At 49.4% G+C, this 27,777-nt stretch overlaps 2 protein-coding genes and 1 non-coding gene across 17 annotated transcripts in view; 1 reads left to right on the top strand and 2 right to left on the bottom strand.

Annotated features, from left to right (window-relative positions):
- SLC37A3 (solute carrier family 37 member 3) overlaps positions 1–27,777 on the bottom strand; it is a 398,944-nt gene that overhangs the window by 236,736 nt on the left and 134,431 nt on the right. The gene's annotated exons all lie outside the window — the stretch shown is intronic.
- DENND2A (DENN domain containing 2A) overlaps positions 1–27,777 on the bottom strand; it is a 137,700-nt gene that overhangs the window by 104,371 nt on the left and 5,552 nt on the right. For 7 of the 15 annotated variants that reach the window (XR_014833612.1, XR_014833614.1, XR_014833615.1 and 4 more), the window contains exon 1: positions 19,497–19,719. Coding sequence is in view for 1 of the 15 variants with exons in the window: in XM_085005257.1 (XP_084861383.1) it covers positions 5,823–5,827 (5 nt within the window). In the remaining 14 variants the exon portion in view is untranslated. Of the gene's footprint in view, positions 1–5,822; positions 6,061–19,377; positions 19,720–19,781; positions 20,019–27,777 lie in introns of those variants that run through there. The other 8 variants (XR_014833611.1, XR_014833617.1, XM_005654269.4 and 5 more) reach the window with 4 other exon arrangements.
- Positions 24,033–24,139, top strand: LOC146394903 (U6 spliceosomal RNA). The gene has a single exon (XR_014834452.1). It is a non-coding gene; the product is annotated as a U6 spliceosomal RNA (small nuclear RNA).

The raw sequence follows: 27,777 nt of genomic DNA, 5'->3' as shown, positions 1-27,777 counted from the left end.
TGGGTCTTTCTTTTTGTCTTCTATGATTATACATTTCTCTACTTTGGGAATCTATCCTAAGGAATAACCCTAAATATGGAAAAACATAAGCATAAATGTTCATAGCTATATTATTATAATACTGAAAATTACAAGTAGCTCAAATGTCAAGCAATATAACAGTAATATAAACAATACAATCATTGAGTGAAATATTATATATCGAATTAAATTATGTTTACGACAACTACAATTAAGTGGGTGACTGCTAATGAGTATGAGGTTTCTTTCTGGAGTGATGAAAATGTTCAAAAATTGATTGTGGTGATGGTTGCACAATTCTGTGAATATACTAAAAACCATTAAACTATACACTCTAAATGGGTGAATTGTACTCTATGTGAATTACATCTCAATAAAGCTGTTGTTTTGTTTTGTTTTGTTTTGTTTTTAAGTAAAACAAAAAGTCAAGCTAAAGAATAAAAGACGACTTGGAGTTCTTGTCATGGTTCAGTGGTTAACGAACCCAACTAGGAACCACGAGGAAGCGGGTTCGATCCCTAACCTTGCTCAGTGGGTTAAGGATCCAGCATTTCTGTGAGCTGTGGTGTAGGTCACAAACGTGGCTTGGATCCCACGTTGCTGTGGCTGTGGTGTAGGCCAGCGGCTGCAGTTCCAATTCGACCCCTAGCCAGGGAACCTCCATGTGCCACGGATGTGGCCCTAAAAAGACAGAAAAAAAGAAGAATTATGGAAAAAATGCTCCTGTTGTAACATTAGCCAAAACAGAATCCAAAAGCTTGCATCCAATATGAATAAAATGTGTTTTTAAAAGGGAGAAGTGGGGAAGGAATCTATTCCTATTCAAAATCACACACATAAGAAAATGACAGGAAGAAAATGTCACAAAGGATAGCTGTCATTGGGTAAGAAACTTGAAATGGAGTTCCCGTTATGGCTCAGTGGTTAATGAAGCCAACTCGCATCCATGAGGACGTGGGTTCAATCCCTGGCCTCACTCAGTGGGTTAAGGATCTGGCATTGCCGTAAGCTGTGGTATAGGTCACAGACTCGGCTCAGATCCCGTGTTGCTGTGGCTCTGGCGTAGGCTGGCAGCTGCAGCCCCAATTTGACAGGCCAGGAACCTCCACATTCTGCCAGTGCAGCAGTGAAAGGAAAAAAAAAAAAACTTGGAATGATTTTTTTTCTGTTCTACTTATCTGTATTTTCAATAAGAACAAAAAAAAAAAACAGATTTTCAAAATGTTTGTAATAAGCATGATTATTCTATTACAAATAACAGGGGGAAAGGTCTTCCCTGCTGTTGTCTGTGTGTGTCTGGGTCTGCCCTGTGGCGCCCCCAGAAGGCCACATGGTTGCCTTGCAGCCACAACCACAACTGCAGGGCCCTGGGCTCAGCCAAGCCCATCACTCGGTCTTGCTTTGCCAACGTATCTGCTGATGGGAAGGGTAAGTGGTACTTTATCCTCATCAGCTCCTTTCCCTCAGGGACCACCAAGACTTGGATCCTGGTCTCCAGTGACTACTTCCCAGTATAGACGTTTCAGTGGGTTCAAAGAGCAATTACGGAGTTCCTGTTGTGGCGCGGAATCTGACTAGGAACCATGAGGTTGTTGTGGGTTTGATCCCTGACCTCACTCAGTGGATTAAGGATCCAGTGTTGCCGTGAGCTGCGGTGTAGGTCGCAGATGCGGCTCGGATCCCGTGTAGCTGTGGCTGTGGTATAGGCCAGCGGCTGCAGCTCCGATTCGACCCCTAGCCTGGGAACCTCCATATGCCACAGGAGTGGCCCAAGAAATGGCCAAAATGACTCCCCCCCAAAAAAAAAAACCCAAAGAGAAATTTAAAGGGGACCTATGGCTAACAGGGAAATAGACACATAATAAATTCTTCCAACTAATAATTGTGTCTGTTTCACACAGGGAACTAAGTAAAGCTGGGAGAAATGTAAAATGAATAATTTCATTGCCCTCTGAGAGTTTTCATTCTCACACAGGAAATAAGATGCCCATGACAATACTGTATTATATACTTTAAAGTTGCTAAGAGAGTAGATCTTAAATTTTTCACCACACAAACAAACAAAAAATTAACTATGCGAGGTGATATATGTGTTAACTAACTGTATGTGATGATCATTTCACAATATGTATGTATATCAAAGCATCACACTAAACACCTTAAACGTACACAGTGTATGCCAATTATAACTCCATAAAGTGGAGGAGAAAAAAGATGCAAACAAATGTCTTCAATACAAAACACCATATGATAAGCGAAACAGGTAACAGCAAATTCCTTTGTGGGTCTGGGCTTAAAGGGTGGGCTGAATTTCCTTTGAGATGTAAGGATGAAAGACATAGATGTTTGTATAATCTCAAAATGGCTAAATGCTTAAGGAAGCACAAGTCACAGAATGAAAGTAGCACTGATTCTGGAAGGAATTATGCCTAACTGGTTTGCTGGATTACATTGCAAGAGTTAACATGTGAACTAAAGCAGAATCTGAACACAACTTATGTAGACTTCTGAAAGCTTTTACCAAGATGTTACCAGAAGCAGACAACCTTTTTTTTTTTTTTTTTTTTTTTGCTTTTTAGGGCCACATCCATGAAATATAGAAGTTTCCAAGCTAGGGGTCGAATCCAAGCTGCAACTGCCAGTCTATGCCACAGACATGGCAAGGCAGGATCTGAGCTGCATCTATGACCTATACACCACAGCTTACGGCAATGCAGGATCCCTGACCCACTGATCAAGGTCAGGGATCGAACCAGTACCCACATGGACACTAGTCAGATTCATTTCTGCTGTGCCACAAGGGGAACTCCTAGAGTTTTTGACTTTGAAATAATTTCAAGATTACAGAAGAGCTGCAAGAACAGTACAGAAAACTCATAGAGTCTTTATCTAAATTCACCAAGTTTTAACATGCTTTCTTTCTCAATTAAAGACCTTCTAAAATGTTCTTTTGGAGCTTTAGGGAAAAATGGGTGCTCTCGAGCCACCAGAAGCCTCCAGTGCTCATGAATCTTACAAAATCAGTTTACTGAAATAAGTAACCAAACATAGGACCAAAAGACAACCCAACCCCAACCCATCCTGACCATCCACCAGGACCTCACAGGAGGGCCTGAACACTTTAAAACTAGATTACCAGACATGCAAGAAAAGCTAGGGAAACATGGAAAAATGTTAAAAGCTGGGGGGCAGAGGTGACTGGCCTTACCAGATATTAAACCATACTATAAAGCCACTATAGGAGTTCCCGTTGTGGCACAGCGGAAATGAATCTGACTAGGAACCATGAGATTGCGGGTTCAATCCCTGGCCTCGCTCAGTGGGTTAAGGATCTGGCATTGCTGTGAGCTGTGGTGTAAGTCGTAGATGCAGATTGGATCTGGCACTGCTGTGGATCTGGCGTAGGCCAGCAGCTGTAGCTCTGATTCGACCCCTGGCCTGGGAACCTCCATATGCTTCGGGTATGGCCCTAAAAAGCAAAAAAATAAAAATAAAAAAATAAAGTCCCTATAATTAAAACAGTGTGGTACTGCCACAAATAGATAAATAGGCTGATAAGACAGAACTGAAAGTCTAAATGGACCTAAGTACTCATAGAACTTTACATATGATCAAGGTGGCATCTTAAATCACTAGGGCAAAGATGGGCTTTTTAATATAAATGGTGCTGGAATAACTTTATAGCCCAAAGATGTTCAAGTAAGATCTGACATACCCGCAGACCTGGTGGGCTGAGGATGCCCTGGGTCTTTCTTTTTTTTTTTTTTTTCCCTGGGTCTTTCTCAAAGCCCCCAAACCAGCTGCAGAAAGGAACCAGTTCCACAAAGGGGCTATAGCCCTGAGGGGTTGACAGAAGCCCCCTGAAAGATCTGACCAGTGCCTGCCCTAACTCCTTTTTTCTTTTTTTTTTTTTTTAAGGGCTGCTCCTGTGGCATATGGAGATTCCCAGGCTAGGGGTTGAGTTAGAGCTACAGCTGCTGGCCTACGCCACAGCCACGCCAGGTCTGAGCTGTGTTTGCAACCTACACCATGGCTCATGGCAACACCAGATCTTTAACCCACTGAGTGAGGTTAGGGATCGAATCCCCATCCTCATGGATCCTAGTTGGGTTCCTTAACTGCTGAGCCACAAAGGGAACTCCTGCCCTAACTCCTGAAGTGCTCCAACTGCCCTGGGTATCTGCTTCGATTTGAATGCAGTTTCAAAAGTCTGATTTTTTTCCTCCATGGCAGCCCTAGAGCTTATCGTGCATTTTGTACAGCACCTGATTCCCATATCACATACGCAGTATAAGTCCCTCCTGCCACACACCAGTCTGCATGTAATTCTTGTTATGCTCATTTTGAAGAGGAGAAGGTTAAGTTTCAGAGACCTGCCCAGGATCACAGGGTTTAAGTAACAGAATAGGGAATCTTATTTGTATCTTCCGTCTCCAAATGCTAGATTTCACCCCCAAACCTTGTTATCTGCTCTCAGTCCCTTTAACCAGAACCACCTGATGGACACCCCTCACAAGCCTGATGCAAGCTGTCCTCCTCAATGATGCCAGGACCCCTCAGGACAGTAACCTGAAAGCCTGATCCCCTTTCTTCTAAGGGCAGCAAGCAGGAAATAGCTTTCACTCATAACCTTTGGGAAGGTCAGGGTAAGGCAATGAACACTGTTTCATCCTATGATCTTTCAGGCACTGCATTAAGCACTTTACTAACATAATCTGAGAAATAATGCATCTCCCCAGAGAAATGAAATCATACCCACATATGTTCTTCTATACTAACCTTCAAAACATCACATCCGTGATGGCTGTAAAGTGGAAACAGCCCAAATGCCATCAACTAATGAATAAACAAAATGAGGCATATCCACACAATGAAAGAACATTCAGCCATCAAAGGAAGGACCTACTGACATTCTACAAGGTGGATGAGCCTTGAAGACATGATGCTAAATGAACAGAAGCCATTCACAAAATGCCACATATTGTCTAAGCCCATTTATATAAAATGTCTGGAACAGGGATATCTACAGAGACAGGAAATAGATTACTGGTTGCTCAGGCCTTGAAGGAATGGAGTGGGGCACTGGGGGTGAGGGCTAAGGGGTATGGGTTTCCTCTTTGGAGCAAAGAAAATGTTCTAAATGTTCTAATGGGCTCTAGTGAGAGTGGCACCACACGGTGAATATACTAAAAACCTTTAAACTGTAGAGTTCAAGTGGATGAATTTTTATGGTATGTGAATTATACCTCAATAAAGCTGCTACAAAAAAAGAAAGGAGGGAGTTCCCCGCGAGGCGCCGTGGAAACGAATCCGGCTGGAAACCATGAGCTTGCGGGTTCCATCCCTGGCCTCGTCCAGTGGGTTGGGGATCCGGGGTTGCCCTGAGCTGTGGTGTAGGTCGCAGACCCTGCTCGGATCCAGTGTTGCTGCGGCTGTGGTGCAGGCCAGCAGCTGTAGGTCCGATTAGACCCCTAGCCTGGGAACCTCCATATGCCGTGGGTGCGGCCCTAAACAAAAAAAAAAAAAAAAAAAAAAAAAGGAGAAAGGAAGGGAGGGTGAGAGACACTGACTAAGCATCTGGTAGCCTGTGGTGCAAGAGTACCCCTCGCATCGTAAATGACGTGCGTGGAGCCCCAGCTCTGGTACTTTCTTCACAAGGACTGTCTCCGGCAATACATTCAGTAAGTGAATCTGAGGAACCAGGATTTGTATCAATACTGCGACTAGGACAATGAACACAAAACAGTTAAAGAAACATAACAGGTAGGAGACACGACAGGTGCTATCCAGAGCTTGCCTACCTCATAAATGGTCTCCTTTCCTGCAAACCGCCTCATCTCTCAGCAAGCGGGACCACCCCACAGGCCGGCAGCCAAGTTTGGATGATGATCCCACCCCCAGCCACAGCTGATTGGCTCTAGAGGAGGCCCAACTCAGGTCCGGCCAATCAGATGGCGCTCCCAGGGGGTGCATCCATCTGTGCGCGGGAACTCAGGAACACAGTTCTGAGAGGCAGCCATCCATTCTCCACCCTGTGGACTAGGGAGCAGAGGGAGCTGTGCTCAGGGGTAGAAGAATGAGGCCAGCGGAGCTCCGCACTTCCTCAGCCCAGTCCACTCTGGTGGCCAGGCTGCATTCCTGCCCACGGGTTCCAGAAGATATCTTCATACCCTTATTTGCTTAAGCAACCAAATGATTCCCCACTAACACAGTGTCATGTTCAATCTATGTTCAACTGGTTTCCCAGAGTAAAAAAGGAAAGCTAGTGTGCGTGTGAGTTTTCTGTTCTTTCTTTTTAGGGCTGCACCCGTAGCATGTGGAAGTTCCCAGGCTAGGGGTCGAATCTGAGCTACAGCTGCCAGTCTACACCACAGCCACAGCAACTTGGGATCTGAGCCGCGTCTGCACCCTACACCACAGCTCTGGGCAACGCCGGATCCTTAACCCACTGAGCAAGGCCAGGGATCAAACCCACGTCCTCAGGGATAGTAGTCAGATTCATTTCCGCCACGTCACAACAGGAACTCCCTGCAAGTGACTTTTAAATATGAATCTGCATTCATGTAGCTGAAGCTGAGTGAACTGTAGTTATGAAGGAAATCAAAGTCCCCGCAACTAGGGCTTTGAGGTTGAGTGTGATCTGATCATTCCTTTTACGATACTGAGGGTCAAGAAGTCCCTTTCCCTTCCTGGGGAGACTCATCATGACATTGGAAGTGTTGGGAACATCTAAAGTCTTAGTAAAGCCATGCCATGAGACCTCGTCTTTCCAAGGACCATAAGCATTAGTAAGGAAGTTCTGTTGAACTCTTGGATGAAGTTAAATAGAATATGGTATCACAAGGTGTGCAGTTTCCAGAGTTCCCATTGTGGCTCAAAGTTGTGACTAACAAACCCAACCATGAGGAAGTGTGTTTGATCCCTGGCCTCACTCAGTGGGTTAAGGATTCTGCGTTGTCGTGAGCTGTGATGTGGATCGCAGATGCAGCTCCGATCCAGCGTTGCTGTGGCTGTGGTGAAGGCCGGCAGCTACAGCTCTGATTTGATCCCTAGCCTGGTAACTTCCATATGCCGTGGGTTCAGCCCTAAAAAAAAAAAGGAAGGAAGGAAGGAAGGGAGGAAGAAAGAGAAAAAAAGAAAAAAAGGTGTATAGTTTCCTTCTTTCCTTCCCAATAAAACCTCACTGAAAAAAGTCTGGCCTTACATTGGGATGGACCAATGAGAGGTTACTGTGGGTATATGAACAAACAAAGCAATGTATGCCTTTTTCAGTTCTTATTTTGGATCTACAATACACAAGAAAGCAGATCTCACATTTCTCCCGCACACACTGGCAGGGACACATGTGAAAGAAAAACATTTACAAGAGGCTACATTGTCTGGACCAAAAGAAGAGCTGAGTTGACAGTAGGAAAAGGACGGATGAATCCTTTTCCCATCCCTCTGTCTATTTATGGGAGTCATTTCCCTTCAGGAAATGCTGAGCCCCTTCTCCCAGGACCCTGTTGGGAATGACGCCTGCACTGGCTGACCCAGCCTTCCACATCCTACTTCCTGGCCTCAGCAGCTCTCCCCTCGTGACCCCGTCCATCACTGGGAACCCAGCCTACAAATGACAGTGCTTCTTCGAGGTCCTGGTCTAGTGTGGAGATTCAAAGAGGAAGGGAAAGCGAGATACACCATGAAGCTAGAAAAGCCCTTGGCAAGGAGAAGCTCCCAAATATGAACACAGGCAGGGAGCAGGGAGGAAGTCAGGGATAGAGATGACCACGCTGGGGCCCAGGAGTTTTGTGGCTCACCTAGGCTTAGTCACCTCTCTGGGGGTGGCAGAGGCAGGGACAGGACCTAAGATTCCTTTCACCATGTTTGGAGTTCATTCACCTCCTCCACACTCCTTTCTCTCCCCCAGAAATGTATAGATTCCCATTTTTATAAAGAAACCGTCCCAGAGAACCTGGGTGTACTAGTTACATGTTTTCTTTTTGGTCTTTTTAGGACCACACCTGTGGCATATGCAGGTTCCCAGGCTAGAGGCTGAATTGGAGCTGTAGTCTCAGGCCTACACCACAGCCACAGCCACGGCTCGGATCTGACATCTACATCCTCACAGATACCAGTTGGCTTGTTTCCACTTCGCCACAAGGGGAGCTCCCCACATATTCATGTTTGACGCCTCAAATTAAACTGAAACGATGGGGAGTTCCTGTCGTGGCTCAGTGGTAACGAATCTGACCAGCATCCACGAGGACATGGGTTCAATCCCTGGCCTCACTCAGTGGGTTAAGGATCTGGCATTGCCGTGAGCTGTGGTGTAGGTCGCAGACTCGGCTTGGATCTGGCATTGCTGTGGCTGTGGTGTAGGCTGGCAGCTACAGCTCTGATTTGACCACTAGCCTGGGAACTTCCATATGCCACAGGTGCAGCCCTAAAAAGACAATAAATAAATAAATAAATAAACAAACTGCAACAGAGAATGAATGGCTAACATGTATGGAACACTTGCTATCTTCTAGGCAAGATTCTACAGATCGTTCCACTGAATCCTCACACCAACCCTACTGCTGCCTCCCCTTTACAGATGTGGAAACCAAGGCCTGGAGAGATGAGCTTTTCCTAAGGCCACACAGATGCAGAATGAATCCAGGTTGTCAGATTCAAGTCCAGGCAGCCTGTCACCAACTCAAGTGCCTTGGGGGCAGGTACGGGCCTCCCCCTCCCAGATACAGACTAGCTACTCAGGGGATTGTTTTGACTGGGTTTGATTCAAAGTCCTGGGCACCTGTCTCTGCCCTCTCTCCTCTCCACGCACACCCTGGCGCCGCGACACTGCCTGGCCATGTCCTCCGCTTCCAGAAGCGGTCCTCAGGCTGCCACCGGGGGACTAGTTTTCCCCTCTAGAAGGGTTCCTCATGCTCCTTTAACCTGACCTCACTGAGCAGTAACGCTGAGGAGGGCGGGAAGGGCTTGCTGTGGGACCCGTCCTGGGCCCTGGCTTGGAAGCACAGGCCGCCGCAGAAGCAGCCCCTTGCAGGGGCTGCACCTGAAGGCCACGTTTCATCTGCTTCCCAGCAGCCCTCTCTGGCGCCAGCTGTGCCACCCCGACCTCCTCACTCCCCACCTCCTCTCCTTCTCGTCTTCCTGCTCTCCTCTTCTCTTCCTCCCCCTCAGACCCTTTCCCACCCTCTTTTTGCTGGCTTCTGTTCTCTTTCTTTCCATGAGCAGAGAGTTTCCAGCCTGGCTCCAGGCCAGCACATTTGGACAAAAGGCAGCAATCTTAGAGGGAGACGTCATCGCCCATCCCCTTTCCCGGGGCCAGCTCCGTGGCCCAGAGAGACAGAAGGGGGCTGGGGCTGCCCCCGCCCTGCTCCCGGTTCTGGGAAAGAACTTGAGAGACGGCAGATCGTGAGGGTTAAAAGCAAACAGACCCAGGTTCAAATTCCAGCTCTGCCACTTGAGAGCTATGGGACCTCGGGCAAGTGACTTTCCTAAGCCTTAGTTCTCCCCTGTGTAAAATGGTGACAGGAGTAGCACCTACTTTGAAAGGCAGTGGTAAGGCTTAACATGAGCTTGCACCTGTCAAGCGTCCAGCACAGTGCAGGTCCTAGAAGGTGTGCTCAAGGGAGTTCCCACTGTGGCTCAGTGGAAAGGAATCTGACTAGTATCCATGAGGATGTGGGTTCGATCCCTGGTCTCACTCAGTGCGTTAAGGATCCAGCATTGCCATGAGCTGCGGTGTAGGTCACAGATGTGGCTCAGATCTGGCATTGCTGTGGTTGTGGGCTGTGGTTCAAGCTGGCAGCTGTAGCTCTGATTGGACCCCTAGCCTGGAAACTTCCATATGCTGCTGGTGTGGCCCTAAAAAGACAAAAAAAAAGACAAAAAAAAAAATGTGCTCAACATAGTCGCTGTTATTACAAATTGAACTTCACTCAGCCAAATAATACAAGTAAAATACAGGACTTTGTTTTAATAATAACAGTAATAATACCACCACCTCGTCAACTCATCTGTAGGGCTGCCTTCCCAGCCTCAGTTCTTGGCAAGTGCGGTAAAGCTGTAAAACCTCTCGGAGTTATCACTGCGGTCGGTACAGTGTAATCTGCCTAAGTCGGTTGTGAAATCGGAAGGGAAGTGGACCCCCTTCCTTTCGCAGTAGAGCCAGGTGGTACCCATGCCAGACGTGCAAGGAAGGAGGCGGCCACCCGCATCACCACGGCCTGCTTGTCCTGGCTTCCCTCCCTTCCCACCCTGCTTTCTGGCCCCCTAGACGCTGAGGCCCCCGTTTCTGTCTGTTTACTATCTGTGTTGAGTGTTTTGTACTCAGAAGTTGTGCAATGCCCGGGAATGTGCTCAGTTTTATTTAGCTAACTTTTGAGATATGGGAAATGGTCTCTCCCCGATGCTTTCAATTAGTTAATCTGCGCCAGCATGGCGGGAAGTGGAATTAATCCATAAGATTCATCAAGGAGCTGAGCACAGGACTCCGTGGGAAGTGCAGTTGGGAAATAGATAAACATACAGAATGGTCCCTGTCCTAGAGCGAGGGCTGGAAGATGTGAACCGAATCAAACAAGGGCAATAAAAGATTGCGACGGCTCAGGGATCTAGCGGTGGTCCAGTGCTTGGGATCTGGTGCTTTTGCCAGTGCGAGCAGGGTTCAGTCTGGGAACCAGGATCCTACATCAAGCTGATGCACACCACAGCCAAAAAAGGAAGGAAGGGATGGAGGGAGGAAGGAAGGGAGGGAGGAAAAAAAAAAAAGGTTACAATTGTTCAAGACAAAAAGACAGGATCAGTCCAGGGAAGACCGGACAACATGTTTAACAAGTCACAACATGGGAGTGGTTTAGGGAATACATCTGAACTGTGGTGATAAACATTAAGAAATAAGTGGAGTTCCCGCTGTGGCGCAGCAGGGAACACATCTGCTCACATCTAAGAGTATGGCAAAAGGACACCCCTGGAAGCACAGACTGAGGACGCAGCTAAAGAACCAGCGAGCAGGGACACCCTCGCTGAGGGGGAAAGTGAAGCAAGAGAAGAGAGTGAAGAATTGAGGTGGGGGGATTGCTCTTACTTTGCCCCATTATCCAGCTCTTGACTCAGCTCCTTTTTTTGTTCTTTGGCCACACCCGCAGCATGTGGAAGCTCCCAAGCCACGGATCCAACCCAGGCTGCAGCTGCAACCTGTGCCACAGCTACAGTAATGTCGATTATTATTATTATTTAGGGATGAACCCGTGGCACATGGAGGTTCCCAGGCTATGGGTCGAATTGGAGCTACAGCTGCCATCCTATGCCACAGCCACAGCCATGCAGGATCCTTAACCCACTGATCAAGGCCAGGGATCGAACCCACATCCTCATGTATACTAATTGGGTTTGCTACTGCTGAGCCACAATGGGAACTTCCATAATGGCCTTACTGTTGACCCTTTAATGGCTGGATCTGGTCTAGGAGGGGTCCCAGGGTTTGGGGACACTGGGAGCGACTATTTATCAACCAGTAGAAAAGCATTTCGGCGTTTTGACAAGTGGCACACATGTGTCAGCACACCAGTTTTATACTGACCGTGACCCGGGTCAGGAGCGTCGCTTACCCACCAACAATAAACTCAAGAATAACGAGAACAGACTACTACTCAGCCATAAAAAAGAACAAAATAATGCCATTTGTAGCAACTAGAGACTCTCATACTAAGTGAAGTCAGTCAGGTGAAAGACAGGAGTTCCCGTCACAGAGCAGTGGAAACAAATCTGACTAGAAATGATGAGGTTGTAGGTTCAATCTCTGGCCTCGCTCAATGGGTTAAGGATCCAGTGTTGCCGTGAGCTGTGGTGTTAAGCCAGCAGCTATAGCTCCAATTCGACCCCTAGCCTGGGAACCTCCATATACTACGGGTGTGGCCCTAGAAAATAAAAATTAAAAAAAAGGAAGGAGAAAGACAACTACCATATGATATCACTTATAACTGGAATCGAATATACAGCGCAAATGAACCTTTCCACAGAAAAGAAAATCATGGACAGGGAGAAGAGACCTGTGGTTGCCAAGGAGGAGGGAGTGGGAGCCTGGGGTTGAGAGATGCAGATGACTGCCTTTGGAGTGGATGAGCAAAGAGATCCTGCTGTGTAGCACGGGGAACTATGTCTAGTCATTTATGATGGAGCTTGATAATGTGAGAAAAAAGAATGTATACAAGTATGTGTAACTGGGTCACCATGTTGTACAGTAGCCAAAAAAAATAAATAAATAAAAGGTAAAAACACACACATAAAAAGAAGAATGAGAACAGTGAACTAGCTAGCAGCTGCATCGTGAGCCACCTGGGATAAAGTCTCTGGGGTTGGTTAGGGATGGAGGGCAGATCCCAGGGATGTGAGGAGGGGCTTGCAGACCCGCCCCTGGGGCTCTTCCGGGTGTTCTATCTCCCTATCCTGAAAAGCAGCAGTCTCCTCATCCTCCAGGAAACAGGCAGCCCCAACCAGGCTGTGTGTGTCTAGAAACGGCCTCTGATTCTTTTCCCAACCTCTCTCTGCTCTGTCCCAGACCAGGGATCCTGCCTGCCCTGCCTTCATGTGAAAGGAGAGCCTGAAAGAGGAGTCCCTCCTGGTGCTGGCTCTGCAGCGGTCCTGGAATCTCTGAGTCTCATTGCTTTGGGAGGATCTAGGAGCCTCTGCTCTCTGGCGTTTCTCTATCCTGTTAGATACCTCAGTTCAGCTGGAGGGTAATAGAGCACAGGGCTCCTTTTTTGATGTCCTGGGAGCTGTGTATATTTGTTGATTGTCACAAACACAGATGATGAAATGGACCAGATGTAAAGATGTCAAGGAGACCAGAGAGTTATACTTGCCGTTGGGTGACCGCACGCTTCATTCCAAATCAGAACGGTTCTCAACTGCAGCTCAGAGTAGCAAGTGGAGAACTGCTCTGAGACCCCAGCGAGCTGGAGACGCTGCCCTGGCAGAAGCCCAGAGCACCAGCAAGCTCCTTGGGGAAGCTCCTCCATGTCTTCCCGGCCACCACCCTGACCACATCTGTGGCTGAGAAACTGTCCCACTATAGCTGCAGAGGAAGCAAGTCCTATCTCTCATATTGTCCCATTGCGCCCACCCGGTGATGGACTCTGCTCTCCAGGGCTGCTCCCTCAGCTAACTTTTCTAACCATGCAAGGTCAGTTTTAATCCTGATTTGCTGCATGATTCCATACAGATGCCTCACTGGGGGAGGCACAGCCTGTATTTCCCAGGGATGTGAAAAGCACAAATAAAGTCAAAGGAGGGTCCTGCCTTAATGGTTTCTATTTGCTAGTTGCAAAGGCAGTAGCTGTTTTCTCCATGGTGAGCAGGTGGTGGGGGTGGATGCAGGGCATGGGTACCAAGCTCCACTGATTCATTTAATGGAAGCAAGCTGACATGCGGCACCAGCTTGGCCACCAAGCCCCTCCTCCTTCCCTGGACTCAGGCCTCTACTCCAGGAAGGCCAAGAAGAGCTGGAGGACAGAGGGCTGGTCCAGCATCACGTCCCTGGGTCAGTGCACTTGGACCCGCAGGGAGAATGGATGGGCATGTGCAACTCTTTACCATGTGGCAGTTTGCAGGGACAGTCCCAGGAGAGGGCTGCTGTCTATCATGTCACAGTTTACCCTGAGTGCTCCCTTTCTCCGTTTCAGGGGTCCCACTTTGCGTATGTGGCTACCCTATCTATTACCCACAGAGGATTTGCAGAGAGCTTTATGCTAAATCAAATTCTGCCAAAAGAAAAAAAAAAAAAGAACGAAAGAAAATAGTTAGTTCCCGTCGTGGCCCAGCAGTTAACGAACCCGGCTAGCATCCACGAGGATGTGGGTTCGATCTCTGGCCTTAGTGGGTTAAGGATCCACGGTGCGGCCCTAAAAAGACAAAAAGACCAAAAAGAAAAAGGAAAAGAAAAAAAGAAATCAAATCCCACTCTTACTACATCGTCCCTTCTAAAAGCGAGGAAGTATGAGGGAGAAGCTGGGAGGCACCTTGGATTATTTCCCTGGCCTGGCTCTTATGTGTGACCCAGCCCACTGATCCCAGGTCTCAGCCACTCAATTATGTGAAATTGTGATTAAAGGGGATCAAGGTTGAGAGTTCCCATCATGGCTCAGTGGTTAACCAATCCGACTAGGAACCATGAGGTTGTGGGTTTGATCCCTGGCCTCAGTCAGTGGGTTAAGGATCCGGCATTGCCGTGAGCTGTGGTGTAGGTCACAGACGTGGCTCAGATCCCACATTGCAGCGGCTGCGATGTAGGCCGGCAGCTGCAGCTGTGACTGGACCCTTAGCCTGGGAACCTCCATGTGCTGCGGGTGCAGTCCTGAAAAGACAAAAAGACAAGAAAATAAATAAATAAAGGGGATCAAGGTTTTGGGAGCAGGCGCCACAGCAGTGGCAATGCTAAGTCCTTAATCGACTGACCCACTGGGGAACTCCAAAATTTTAAAGTATACTTCTTAAGAAATCAAAACAACAAAAGGAAATGCATTTGCTACTCTACTTGAACTGGTCTGACAAGCCTTCCTGATAAGACACGCAGATCTTGGAAGGCCCGGGTACCATGGAAGATCGGTCACAGTCACAGTCAAGGTCACAGCTTCCTGTTCTGTCCCCAAGCTCCAGCTCAGTCCTGCTCTGATCGCTTTCTGAAGGCAAGCAGAAAGCCTCCCGGTCCCCCAGTAGAGAGGGAAGCTAACCTCTCCCTAAGCTTGCTGCGAGGTTGACTCACCCTCTTCTTTCCCCAAGGCCGGGGGGAAAAACATAACTTGGCTTTCAGTAGTTCAGCCAGTTAGAAAGGGGGGTCCCTCGCACCTCCCTCTTTCAGCCGACCCCAGGCCAAGGGTGAACGTGTCAAAGGGAGGCCAAAGAGAAAGCAGCTCTGGGCTCCAGCTGGCAAAGGGTTTAACTTCCACACAAACTGAGTGGGGATGCATTTTTGCCCAAATCAGACAGTGATTTTAACACGAGGGTAAAAGATGACCTGACTCTGGCTTCCAGACATACTGCTTTTTTTTTTTTTTTTTAGGGCCACATCCATGGCATATGGAAGTTTCCAAGCTAGGGGTCGAATCGGAGCTGCAGCTGCCGGCTTATACCACAGCCAGAGGAACTCAAGATCCGAGCCACGGTCTGTGACCTACACCACAGCTCACAGCAATGCAGGATCCTTAACCCACTGAGAGGGGCCAAGGATCAAAAACACATCTTCATGGATTCTAGTCGGGTTCCTCATCACTGAGCCACAACAGGAACTCCCCCTACCTTTTAGACATCGAATGCAGAGAAGTGAGTTAACCCCTTCCCTGTGTTCCAGGCAGTGACTTGCCCTCCCCGTCATTAAAGGGGCAGATGTGCCTGTTAGTCCCTCTGTTGGGTGGCCAGTGCAGGGGTTTCAAAGGGTACCTGTGGAGACGGTCTGGTTCTGGTGGAGAAAGGGGCCATGCACACAGGAGACTGGGCATGACACAAGGCACAAGCAGGGGTCAGCCTGTGTCACTCAGGAGTAACTGTCACACATTCCATGGACCCTCAGGAAGCAAAAAAAGCAGGGCTCGATGCCAGAGATAGTGGAGGAGGCTGAGTCAACTTCACCCATAGCCAAAGAAGGAACAGCCTACAAAGTATATTTGAGGGTTGTTGGGAAAGCCATTGCGCCTCAAAGTATCTCTCCTATTATCCTGTCGGAGTTACTGAAACTCAACCATTAGAGATTCATCCCTCTGGACTGAGACTTTATGCATGTTAAATTGCAAACTATCTCACCCAGCTTCTTTTCAATCTAGAAGACATAAGTCAGAGAATACACGCACGGATATTAGGAGGAAGGTAGAAAAAACCAGAGCTCACAGGCTTAGCATTTAAGAAAGACCACTGGGTCACCATGCTGTACGGTAGAAAAAAAAATAATGTATTGGGGAAATAAAAAATAATAATAATTTTAAAAAAAGGAAAGCTAGACTTATGTGGGCTCCAGGAAAAAAGAGAAAGATGCTGAGGCTTTCCGTGCTGGCTAACGTGCAGCACTGCATACAACAGGATTAGACTAGACAGCTCTAACTGTAGAAGGCTTGGCATTATGCTTTTAGAATTTCAGCTCAAAAAAAAAGCTTCACACAAACACACACACAAAGCTTCACATAAATATGTTTGTTATCAGTCTTCCTTATTGCTATCTCTTCAAGACGGCTTTGGAGCTTGATGTTGAAGGTTGATTTCATCATGAGTAACAGGCTTCCAAATTTAAAAAAAAAATTTTGGGGGGGTCTTTTTTTAGGGCCGAACCCATAACATATGGATGTTCCCAGGCTAGGGGCTGAATTGGAGCTGCAGCTCCTGGCCTATGCCACAGCCACACCAGATCCCAAGCCGTGTCTGCAACCTTCAGCGCAGCTCACGGCAACGCCAGATCCTTAACCCACTGAGCAAAGGCCAGGGATCGAATCTGCATCCTCATGGATCCTAATCAGGTTAGTTACCACTGAGCCATAACAGGAACTCTTGAATTTTATTTATATTTTAAGGGATCCTTGCTTTTATAATCCAAGATTTCTGTCCCCTGCTGTAATATGCCCTCTAGGTGAATGTGAAAGCAGCCAGTCTCAACTTGGCTATATCTTAAAACCACCTGGGACTAAAAATACTGATGCCCAGGGCCCATTCGCAGAGATTATTTTCATGATCTGTGGTGGGACCCAGGCATCAGTTGTTTTAAAAATGTACCTTCCAGAGCTCCCGTCATAGCTCAGCAGATTTGAACCTGACCAGTATCCATGAGGATGTGGGTTCGACCCCTGGCCTTGCTCAGAGTGTCAAGGATCTGGTGTTGCCATGAGCTGGGGTATAGGTAACAGACATGGCTCGGATTCTGCATTGCTGTAGCTGTGGTGTAGGCCGGCAGCTGCAGCTCTGATTCTACCCCTAGCCTGGGAACTTTCATATGCCGAGGGTGCAACCCTAAAAAGACCAAAAAAAAAAAAAAGAAATAAAGAAAAAAAAAAGCACCTTTCAGCATTTAAATGTGTATTCTATGTGTACCTTGAGTTTAAAATGTTAAGAACTGTGGTGGCGGGTGGTAGGGCGTAGAACACCATATCTACTTGATATTAATTTAAGACTCCTACAGTTGGCAGGAAATGGCTTACACTTTGGAGGACACATAGGAATGCAGTGACATAGACTCTGCAGATTCGTCCCTCCTGCAGAAACCAGCGGGACAGCCTGGTTAGGAGATTTGTGACTAAGTGGAAAACCTCCGAGCCCTCACTCTCTGTTCTTCTGCAACGTTCCTTGTTTTGCGAAAAGCAAGCTCCCCGACCCTCCGTGACCTCGGCTGAAGATCTCTGGCTTCTTGAGTCCCACCCTTTCCCCACCGGGACAAGCAGGCTTAACTTCTGAGAAGCCAGAAGTAACATCAGTCCAAGGGCAGAAAGCCCTGGACCACTTAAGGGAAGTGGACTCGCCTAACGGAACCGAATCCTCAAGTGCCGCTCCCACTCTCTCCGACTCCCTTTGGTCAGGGTTTCCAGATGCCAACCTTCTCAACACCCGGCCCGACCAGGCCCCTTCTCCAGAGCAGTCTCAGCCCACCTGTCTACAGACCACACTCCTGCTTCGTGGCGGGGCTCTGCTCTCTACATGCATCACCGTAGGTATCACCTCCTCCTGCCCTTAAGAGAACACGGGCTCCTCCATAGAGGCTTCCTCGGGTCCTCGTTGCCCTGTATCATGCTGCCCACAAGCCTGAACTGGCACTCACCCCCCTCCCAAGGAAATTCAGTCCATCTCCAAGTCATAAGAGGAAGATGGTATGGGAAGACAGTCACGTGGAATTTTATCTACCCATCTTTTAACACTGATAACACAATTTTTTCCTATGTCATACTTTAGTCGTTTCACAAAGTTTCACATGACAGATTCCCAGTTGAGTTCAATTCCAGGAAAAAAATGCATCCTGAAAATGAATTTGTATGCTCTCTTGTCCACAACCCAAGACTGTGCAATCCTGTGTGTTTTTGTTTGTCTCTAAGTTGCCAGAAAATTTACAGCCAAATTCACTGTCCAAGTGTTGTAATCTGCTATGTTCAGGCCATTCAAAATATCTTTCTTTTTGCTTTGCTTTATTTTCTCCTGGGCTTTTCTGCAATCAAGTCTTCATTGAAGTTATCTGACCGTGTCCGCAAGGCTGTCACCAGGTCCCGACTCTTTTCTCTCTTGGATCTTTCCATCCCACTTCATCCTGCACTTAACTCCAGCCTGGGTGCTGCAAGGCCTTGGTGGCCTCCTCCTCTGAGCCTCCACCCAACAAGCAGAGGGAGATTTTTAAGTTACACGCTGATCCCGCAGCTCCGGCATCAGTGAGATGGCATCAGCGAGATCGTCCTTCCCTCTGGGAATTGCAATCATGTCACCACCCTCCCTCTTGGTGACTTTGCACATGCTGCTCCCTCAGCCTGAAACAACCCTCCCTGCTTTGCTTTGTTGGTGAAGAGGTGTTTTCATTACCTATTCTGCAGGCCTCCCCTGAGCTGGGTGGCCCTGCTCTGGGTTTTCCTGGTCCACAGTACTCACAGCTGAGCTAGATTTAATTTTTGTTTGACTCCTCAGCTAGGATGGTGAATGCCTGGAAGGAAGGAACACATCTTAGTGTCACCCTGTCTGTCCCTAACGCCCAGCATGGAGAGCTATGAAGTGAATGAATATAGGACCCAGGCACGGTTCAAATCTTCCTGAATAAAACAAATGGAGGCCAGCCATCTGGCAGGCATTTCACAGCCCTTCCTAAAATCAGTTACTATTTGCCCTTGACTTCTTATAGAACTCTGCTCAGCCTAGGCAGCCCACCCCCAAGCTGTTCTATGCCCCTCTTTTGGTGTGTTTGATACTTGATGACACAAGCAGAAAGGATTTTGTTCTTTTCTGTAGTAACCACCCCAGGTGTAAGAGTTTAATAACAAAATTACTGCAGAGTGCCTATTATAATGGGGGGTGGATTAATTACCGGTGTGTGTGTCATTTGGCACATTAGAGAAGCCGCATCCCTGAAGCCCATCTCCACACCAGTTGGAAGCCCTCCTGCTCCTTCCCCAGCACCGGCTGCTGAGAACAAAGTCACTGCACTTACATTGCCCTGACCCTGGAGTGCAGTGCCCAGCCTCCTCACCCGATCCCCTAAGAGGCAGGATTCCTCTGCTGAGGTCTGGGTCTCCTCAGGGGTTTGAATCCAGATCCCTGTGACCCTCCCGCTATCATTATTCCCTGAGCTGGGCTTCATCTGCTCCCAACGCCATCCTTAAGGGTTAAGTGGAAGAAAGAAGACCATGCAATCATCTTTACCTTCCTGCTTTCCCAAGACTGCAAATTCAGACCACAGTGGGGGGAAGGGGGGGTCTGGCTGCTCAGCCTTCAATCTCGATTCTTTGCGCGCGCGCGCACACACACGCACACACACTTACACACTCTCGCCCCTGGGACCCAGCTCGGCGCAGGGCGGGGGCTCTGCCCGGTTTCTGCCGCTTTCCCAGGCGCGGGACCACGGCTTCCCGAGCTCCCGGAAGGACGAACGCACAACGCTTTGCTCAAGTCCCCGCAGGTCAGACTGCAGCGCCTCGGTCCCCACGGCCGCACACGGGACACCCGGTCTTCGGTCTGCAAAGGGCCACTTCCCAGCTCTGGCCCGCCCATCCCTCCCCCACCCCCCGCCGCGCGTCCCCTCCACCGTCCCCTGGGCGAGGCCCTACCTCCCGGCGGGTCGAGGCTCCGCGGGCTCCGAGGCGCAGCTCGGGGGCGCCCGGGCGGGCGGGAGCGGCGGGCGGCGGGGGCCAGGGGCGCCATGGCCCGCAGCCCCCCACGCGCGTGTCGGCCGGGCCTCTCCCGGCGCCCTGGGCTCGCGTGCCCGCCGGCCGGCCGCCGCTGTGGGCGAGTGGAGGGCGGGCTCGGCCGGCGGCCCCTTCCTCTGGTCGCGGCGCCGCGGCTCTGAGCCGGGCCGCGCGCCCCGCCGCCCCCCGCCCGCCGCCGCTCGGTGAGCTCATCCGCAGCTGGCGGGCGCCCGGCCCGTTGCCACGGCAACGCCTCTCCCAGGGCCGCGCGGACTCGAGCGACTCCCGTAAACAGGACCTTCTGCCGGACTCTTCCCCTCGCCCTTTTTGGGGGGTGGGGAGAGGGCGCCTTAACCCTTTCTCTGCTGGAGACCACCGAGCGTCAGGCCCCGGGGTTTATTGGAGCGCCGCGCTCAGCCGGGGACGGAGACCTTGAGAGGCAACCGAGTGGCAGCGACAGTCCCTGCCCTCAGTTCAATCGTTTAACGTCTGTGGGGCACCCACCAGGGCTTCAGGTGCAGGGCTGGGGGCTGGGACACCCTAGGCAACGAACGCATCGGCCACCACCCTTGACTCTTGCAGCTCGCTGCCGGCTGTCTGGGGCGCCGACACCCGGACACTGAAGGCCCTGAAAGCCCCAGGGGCCCTCAGCGCAGGGCACAAAACTCCCAAACCTGGCATGGGAGTGGAGGGGGTCAGGAAAAGCTTCCCAGAGACGTGACTTTATGGTGCCTGCTGCCCCTACTTTCGTAGGACAAATGCTCAAGAAACGCAGTCCCAAGGGCTGCCAGATAAGCGCACGTGAAAATGCTGTGGGCAATTGATGCCCAGGGCAATGGGAGGCCACTGAAGGGTTTCAAGCAGAGGAGCTCCCGGGTGAAAGGGAGATGGACGTGGCGGTGGCGATTGCGAGTGTGGAGGGAGGGCTCCAGGAACATCTCCATAGCCCCAGGGAAGTCATTCTGGTCTTTAGCCCAGGGGCCCCTGGAAATTTGGGCCTAAAGCCTAGACCAGGGGGAAAAGGGAGAGAGAGGCCTAGCCTACAAATGCACAAAAGCTGTGTGCAGGAGAGCCGGGAAAGGGAAGATAAAGGGCTTCAGAACCTGGGGAACGTGAATTACTGCCTAGGCAGTTCCTGCAGACTGAGGGCCTAAGGTCTGAGGGGCTTATTCAGACATGGGAGTTACCGAGTTACCAAGGAAGAGCTCTGCCTCCTTCATCGAGATGTTTGCTCCTTCCACAAGACCTGAATCTTTTCTAGGGCTCCTTATAGCTCCCTAACTCCTTCATGCTAAATCTGCTTCAACTAAGCACAGCGAATGTCTAGAATACAAATTTGCAAGATGTTAGCAGGTTGTTTTTTTAGCCGGGGGGGGTGTGTGTTTGTTTGCAGGTGTAAGCATTTAAATTCTTGTTTGGGGAGCTCCTGTTGTGGCTCAGCAGCTTAAGAAACCAACTAGGGAGTTCCCAGCATGGTGCAGCGGAAACGAATCCGACTAGGAACCATGAGGTTGCTGGTTCGATCCCTGGCCTCGCTCAATGGGTTAAGGATCCTGTGTTGTCGTGAGCTGTGGTGCAGGCTGGTGGCTACAGCTCCGATTGGACCCCTAGCCTGGGAACCTCCCTAGGCCGTGGGTGCAGCCCTAAAAAAGACAAAAAGACACAACAAAAGAAAAAAGAACCCTACTAGTATCTGTTAGCATATAGAAGAAAAGACAGTCAGCTGGAGTAGTGAGGTCCCAAACAAGTTTTGTTGACCAGTGAGATGGCCAGGAACACTGAGAAAAGAACTCAGGCTCCCCACCATTTAGGGAGAGTTAAGTTTTATAGGGCAGGGGTCCTGTGTTGAGTCATGTAGTCATGGGATGGTGGTTGGCGTCTGGTCCAGGTGGGAGTTTTAATTTTTAGCTGGCCCAAGTTTAAGACACAGAAAACCTCTGATAAGGTTCTGAGGTGGTGGCAAGTAAGTACTGGAGTGGATCTATAGCTCATGGTGACACCTTTATGGCTGTTTCACCTAAGAGCATCCATGAGGATGTGGGTTCGATCCCTGGCCTCGGCTCAGTGGGTTAAGGATCCAGCATTGCCCCAAGCTGCAGCGTAGGTGGAAAGTGTGGCTTGGATCTTGTGTTGCTGCGGCTGTGGCATAGGCCTCAGCCGCAGCTCCAGTTCGACCCCTAGTTCCGGGAATTTCCATATGCCACAGGTGTGGCCCTAAAATGAAAAATAAGTAAATAAATAAATAAATAAATGAGTTCCCGTGGTGATGCAGCAGTAATAAATCTGACTGGTATCCATGAGGATTCAGGTTTGATCCTTGACCTTGCTCAGTGGGTTAAGGATCTGGTGTTGCTGTGAGCTGTGGTATAGGTCCCAGATGCGACTTGGATCCCACGTTGCTGTGGCTGTGGTGTTGGCCGGCAGCTGTAGCTCTGATTGGACCCCTAGCCTGGGAACTTCCATATGCCACAGATGTAGCCCTAAAAAGCAAATAATAATAATAGTTTTGCTTGCTAATGCATCATTCAAGAAGTTTTCACTTTCTAAGAAAAGATCAGAGACTTGGCTTCTTGAGGATTAAATTATTCCTGAGAACCTGATGTGTCATAAGGCAAACTGAGAGTAGAGAAAAGGGCAAGAGGAGAACAGTTGGGCTGAGAGCCCCCTTAGCTGCCTCCCCCAACCCAATGCCCAACACAGCCTGGACGCCTTCAACGTTTCTGCCTTCCAGCTGCCAGTCACATCTCAAGTGGGCGGAGAGGTGGCTCAGGAGCCCCTAATGGCATCTCTTAGAAAACTATTTGGTCAGCTCCTTCATCTTTCAGTTCTGGACACTAACTTGTTTTAGATAAATATCCCTGCCTTGGCTCATGAGCAATGCTGGGGGCTGTGCTTTGCAAGTTTCCATCTGTTCCTGTCTGTTGCAGCCCCCAACCCCACTGATCCTCAGGGCTGGCTGCTCCCACCCCTGGATGATTGTGTAACCATGGCAGGGTCCTCCTTTCCTTTGTGGTCCAGCCCCTGCGGGCTCCCTGGAGCTCTCCCAGCTGATGCTCTCCCTGCTCCCTCCCCAGCTCTGGTTCTTCACTCCAAAGGGCAGGGTAGCCCTCCAAGGTGGGGAGCTATGCCCGAGAGCCTGGAAGAGCCTCTCTCAGTGGTCCTGTCTTCTTCCTGGCCTCCCCTGTCCTCAGCTTCTCCCCACATGGGAAAAGGAGGCCTAGAGGAGGGGGCAGCACCTGGCCTTGGTAGGGAAAGCTGTGGTGCTTTTGCTTTTTTCCTTCTTTCTTTTTTCTTTTTGCTTTTTAGGGCCACACCTGCAGCAAACTGGAGTTTCCATTATGGCTCAGTGATTAAGAACCCGATTAGTATCCAGGAGGATGTGGGTTAGAACCCTTGCCTTGCTCAGTGGGTTAAGGATCCAGCATTGCCGTGAGCTATGGTGTAGGTCACAGACACAGATCAGATCTGGCATTGCTGTGGCTGTGGTGTAGGCCGGCAGCTGCAGCTCCGATTCAACCCCTAGCCTGGGAGCTTCCATATGCCACATGTGTGGCCCTAAGAAAAGCAAAAAAAATTTATTGTTTTTATCTAGAAAGCTGGTATGGGGAGGTGAATCATCTATCAGTGTTCAGAGCTGTGATATTTGGGTGAGGGGTGGCGAGGAAGGAGCCTCTTTTGGAGGTGGGGAGAGTCCATGGCCTCACCTTGACACGCCCTTGGTGAAAATCCTCATTGTCCCTCCACTGGAGCCTAAGAAGCCATCTGGGCTGGGAGCAAGTTTCCCTCAGTCTCTCTCTCTCTCTTTTTTTTTGTCTTTTCTACACCTGCGGCATATGGAAGTTCCCAGGCTAGGGGTCTAATCAGAGCTGTAGCCACCAGCCTACACCACAGCCACAGCAACACAGAATCAGAGCCACATCCGTGACCTACACCACAGCTCACAGCAACACCGGATCCTTAACCCACTGAGCGAGGCCAGGGATCAAACCCACATCCGTCCTCATGGATACTAGTCAGGTTCATTACTGATGCACCACCATAGGACCTCCAGCACCTTCTGTTTCACTCCTATGCCCCTAGCTTACTTTGAAAGGTCCTATTTTTTTTTCCACAAAGAATTAAACCCTTCGTACCTTTACGAGGGTTAGTGTTTCTGACAAAAAGCAGAGGACGGTGCTCGCTTCGGCAGCACATATACTAAAATTGGAACGATACAGAGAAGATTAGCATGGCCCCTGCGCAAGGATGACACGTAAATTCGTGAAGCGTTCCATATTTTTTGGGAAAATAAAAAAATTATTGATAAAAAAAAAAGAAAAAGAATTTGAACTAATAAAATTCATTGCACATTCAAAAAAAAAAGCAGAGGACGAAGTCATGGAAGGGCTGCAGCTTCAGGCAAAGTCTCAGGTATTACACCTGCCATGCCCAGTCCCTCTACCCTTGTAGCCTTCTCTGTTTTTGGAAGATGCATTTGAATTTCCCGGAAAGGACGAGGATGGTGACTAAGCTACCCTTTTAGAGGCATGAATTTCAGTGTTTAAGCAGGTCTCACTCTTCCTGTGCCCTATGATTCCAGAACAGTAGGGCAGTGTGACCAGCTCTGGACTGTGCTGAGGATGCAAAGCTGCCACATGCTACCGCTCAGCCCCTCCGCCTCTGTTTCCTTAACAGCTAGGTGCACTCCTCAGACTCAGGAGCAGGGGAGGGGAGAAGCATCTCCTTCACACGTTCTCATCACACAACATCTGTATCTCTGTGCCACAGCTGGGTGCTTAAAGCCTGCCAGCTTGTCCCCCCACCCACCCCACTAACACCCACCCAGGCCCTAAGCTCTGCCTTTAGGCCACCAAATGGCTCCGTCACTGTGCTGCCTCTCACAGACCACGCCTTGCAGGGGGGGACATGTTTCTGGAAGGTGCTATCATCTGATTCTTTTTTTTTTTTTGTCTTTTCTAGAGCCACACCCATGGCATATGGAGGTTTCCAGGCTAGGGATCGAATCCGAGCTGCAGCCGCCAACCTATACCACAGCCACAGCAACACCAGATCCGAGCCATGTCTGTGACCTACACCACAGCTCAGGGCAAGACCAGATCCTTAACCCACTGAGCGAGGCCAGGGATCGAACCCGAAACTTCATGGTTCCTAGTTGGGTGTTTCTGCTGTGTCACAACGGGAACTCCTATCTGATTCATTTTTATATTTCCCAGATCAAATTGAGGCAGAATAATAATTCAGGTCGTTAATGTAGAAACATGGGCTTTGGGAGTTCCCATCATGGCTCAGCAGAAGTGAATCTGACTAGCATTCATGAGGATGCAGGCTCAATCCTTGGCCTCTCTCAGTGGGTTAAGGATCCGGCATTGCCGTGAGCTGTGGTGTAGGTTGCAGACGTAACTCGGATCCGGCATTGCTGTGGCTGTGGCCAGCAGCTATAGCTCGGATTTGATGGCTAGCCTGAGACTCTCCATATGCCATGGTTGAGACCCTAAAAAAAAAAAAAAAAAAAGGAAGAAAGAAAAGAGAAGAAAAATGGGCTTTGATATAGTCCCAGGTTAATGTCCATGGTTTAAGATTTGTAAAAACAAATCTAGACAAACATGCCTTGCTTGTTGGAAAATTAAGTATGGAACGAACATTTGTTTTACGTCAAGGTAGGCATTAACCCCTGACCTATACCTTTGAGTGTCAGCAAAGTAATGTAAAGAGTGGCAACTCTCAGCCTGGGGGAAAGAACAAAGTAGCCATAAAACTTACGGGGCATCTCCATCTCTAAGACGCCCATTGGCTAAGGCCCGATACAGGTGACTGTACAGGACCAATGGGAAAAGGGAATGATGTCTAAACCTCACTTTGGTACCCCCGCCTGTCCTTAAGAAATAAAAACCTTGGCGTTCCCGTCGTGGTGCAGCAGAAACGAATCTGACCAGGAACCATGAGGTTGCAGATTCAATCCCTGGCCTCGCTCAGTGAGTTAAGGATCTAGTATTGCCGTGAGCTGTGGTGTAGGTCGCAGACTCGGCTCAGATCCTGCGTTGCTGTGGCTGTGGCTTTGGCCAGCAGCTACAGCTCCTGTTGGACCCCTAGCCTGGGAACCACCATATGCTGCGGGTATGGCTCTAAAAAGACACAAAGCCAAAAAGAAAAAAGAAAAACCTCCTTAGAACAATTGAAAGAAGGGACTCTTCCCCATCTCCCAGAGTCTGTGCTGGAAGCTTTTTGCTTTCCTGTAATAAAGTCTTTTGCTCGCTGCCTGTGTGAGTGAGGGTGTCCCCCAAGTTCAATCTTTGGCTCCGTGAACAAGAACTCGGATTCCTGTAACAAAATCAAAATCAAAATATTGGCGAAAGGCAAGCCAGGTGACTTCTGGCCCCAGGTACCAGTGTGACCTTGGGCAAAGCAGCTCTTTTGTATGAGTTTCAGGTTCCTAGGGAGATGGGGCCAGATGGGCCTCAGGTCCCTCCTAGTGCCCCCCTTCTCAGGTAGGCAGAAAAAGCACAAAGCAACAGCCTGTGCTTACTCTCATACTGCTTTTCCTGTGTGACTGAGTGCGTGCCAGGTAGTGTTGTTGCTGAAACTCATTCTCTGTCCTCCGTTGCCAAATAGAACTGTGGAGACAGAGTTTTGAGTGAAGGAGAAAAAGATAGCTTTATTTCTTTGCCAGGCAAAGGGGGCCACAGCAGCCTAGTGCCTTCAAGACTGTGCCCCCTTTGGAAGGGATTAGCAGGTGGTTGTATAGTTGGGGGGGTGGAAAATCGGGCCACAGAGAAGGATCAAGGTAGAGGCGAGCTTGCATTGTTTTCAGCGCTGGTGTTTAGTGGCCCCAGGACGGGTCCCGGTGGTCCTCCTTCCTCAAATGAAGATGCTTCATCAAGCAGTTCTTCTGTTTGATGGGGGTTTTAGTTCTGCATTAAGGCCCAAAGAGGTTATGTGTATTCCTTAAGGAGGAACCAGGACCTGCCCCAAGGCTGCACTGTAGTCTCTTGACGGCCCCTCCCTGGTCTCTGCATCCGCCCTCCCCTCCCCCTCTATTAGCAAGTGCCCTTTGGGGCTCACGGAAGGTCATGAAGCCTGAGGCTTATTCCCTAAAGACGAGAAATGAGGACAGAGACAGCCTGTGTGCCCAGGAGCCCCACAGGGCACTAGCTCGGTTACAGTGTCAAGATCACCTAGGGGGTAGGTTCTAATAGCAGCCTCTTTTTACCAGTGAAGCAGGTGTGGCCCTAAAAAGAAAAAAAAATTGTGAAGAAAAGAGAAGGAGGCAGGAGGGGCCAGATCCTTAACTCACCGAGCGAGGCCAGGGATGGAACCCGCAACCTCATGGTTCCTAGTCGGATTTGTTTCCGCTGCGCCACGACGGGAACTCCGAGCATTTTTTTTTTTTTTAAATGATTTTAATTTTCTTCCCTTACAGTGTTCTGTCAATCAGAGCCAGCGTTTTCATGCCAGGGCTCAACTCCCTGAGGAGCCAATGCAGGCCAGGTGGACTGAGCAGGACTGAGAGGTAGGGTGGGAGGGTGGGTCAGAGCTTCCTTTTTTTTTTTTTAAGGGCCACATCCGAGGCACTTGGAAGTTCCCAGGCTAGGGGTTGAATCAGCTATAGCTGCCAGCCACAGCCACAGCAATGCTGGATCCTGAACGCCTTGAGTGAGGCCATGGCTGGAACCTGTGTCCTCATGGATAATAGTTAGGTTCGTTTCCCACTGAGCCACAACGTGAACTCCAAGGCAGGGCTTCTGGAACGTTTTATTTCCCTTATAATCTCCTCGGACTTGTAGAGGAAAAAAAGCAGATTGTACTTTTATCCCAAAGGGTTCCTAACGCAGGGGGGTTGGGATGGGGCCCAGGAATATAGTTTTACAGGCACCCCAGGTGTTTTTGGTGGAAGGGGCTTAAGTCCCCACCGGAGGCAGGA

This window comes from Sus scrofa, chromosome 18 (genome assembly GCF_054392235.1).
Source record: "Sus scrofa isolate SSC_HxYL_T2T_F1_AM1 chromosome 18, Sscrofa_HxYL_maternal_Yorkshire_Landrace_v2.0, whole genome shotgun sequence".
Lineage (NCBI taxonomy): Eukaryota > Metazoa > Chordata > Mammalia > Artiodactyla > Suidae > Sus > Sus scrofa.
Note: the sequence above shows the minus strand (reverse complement) of the source record. Positions and strands in the feature narration are given on the sequence as shown.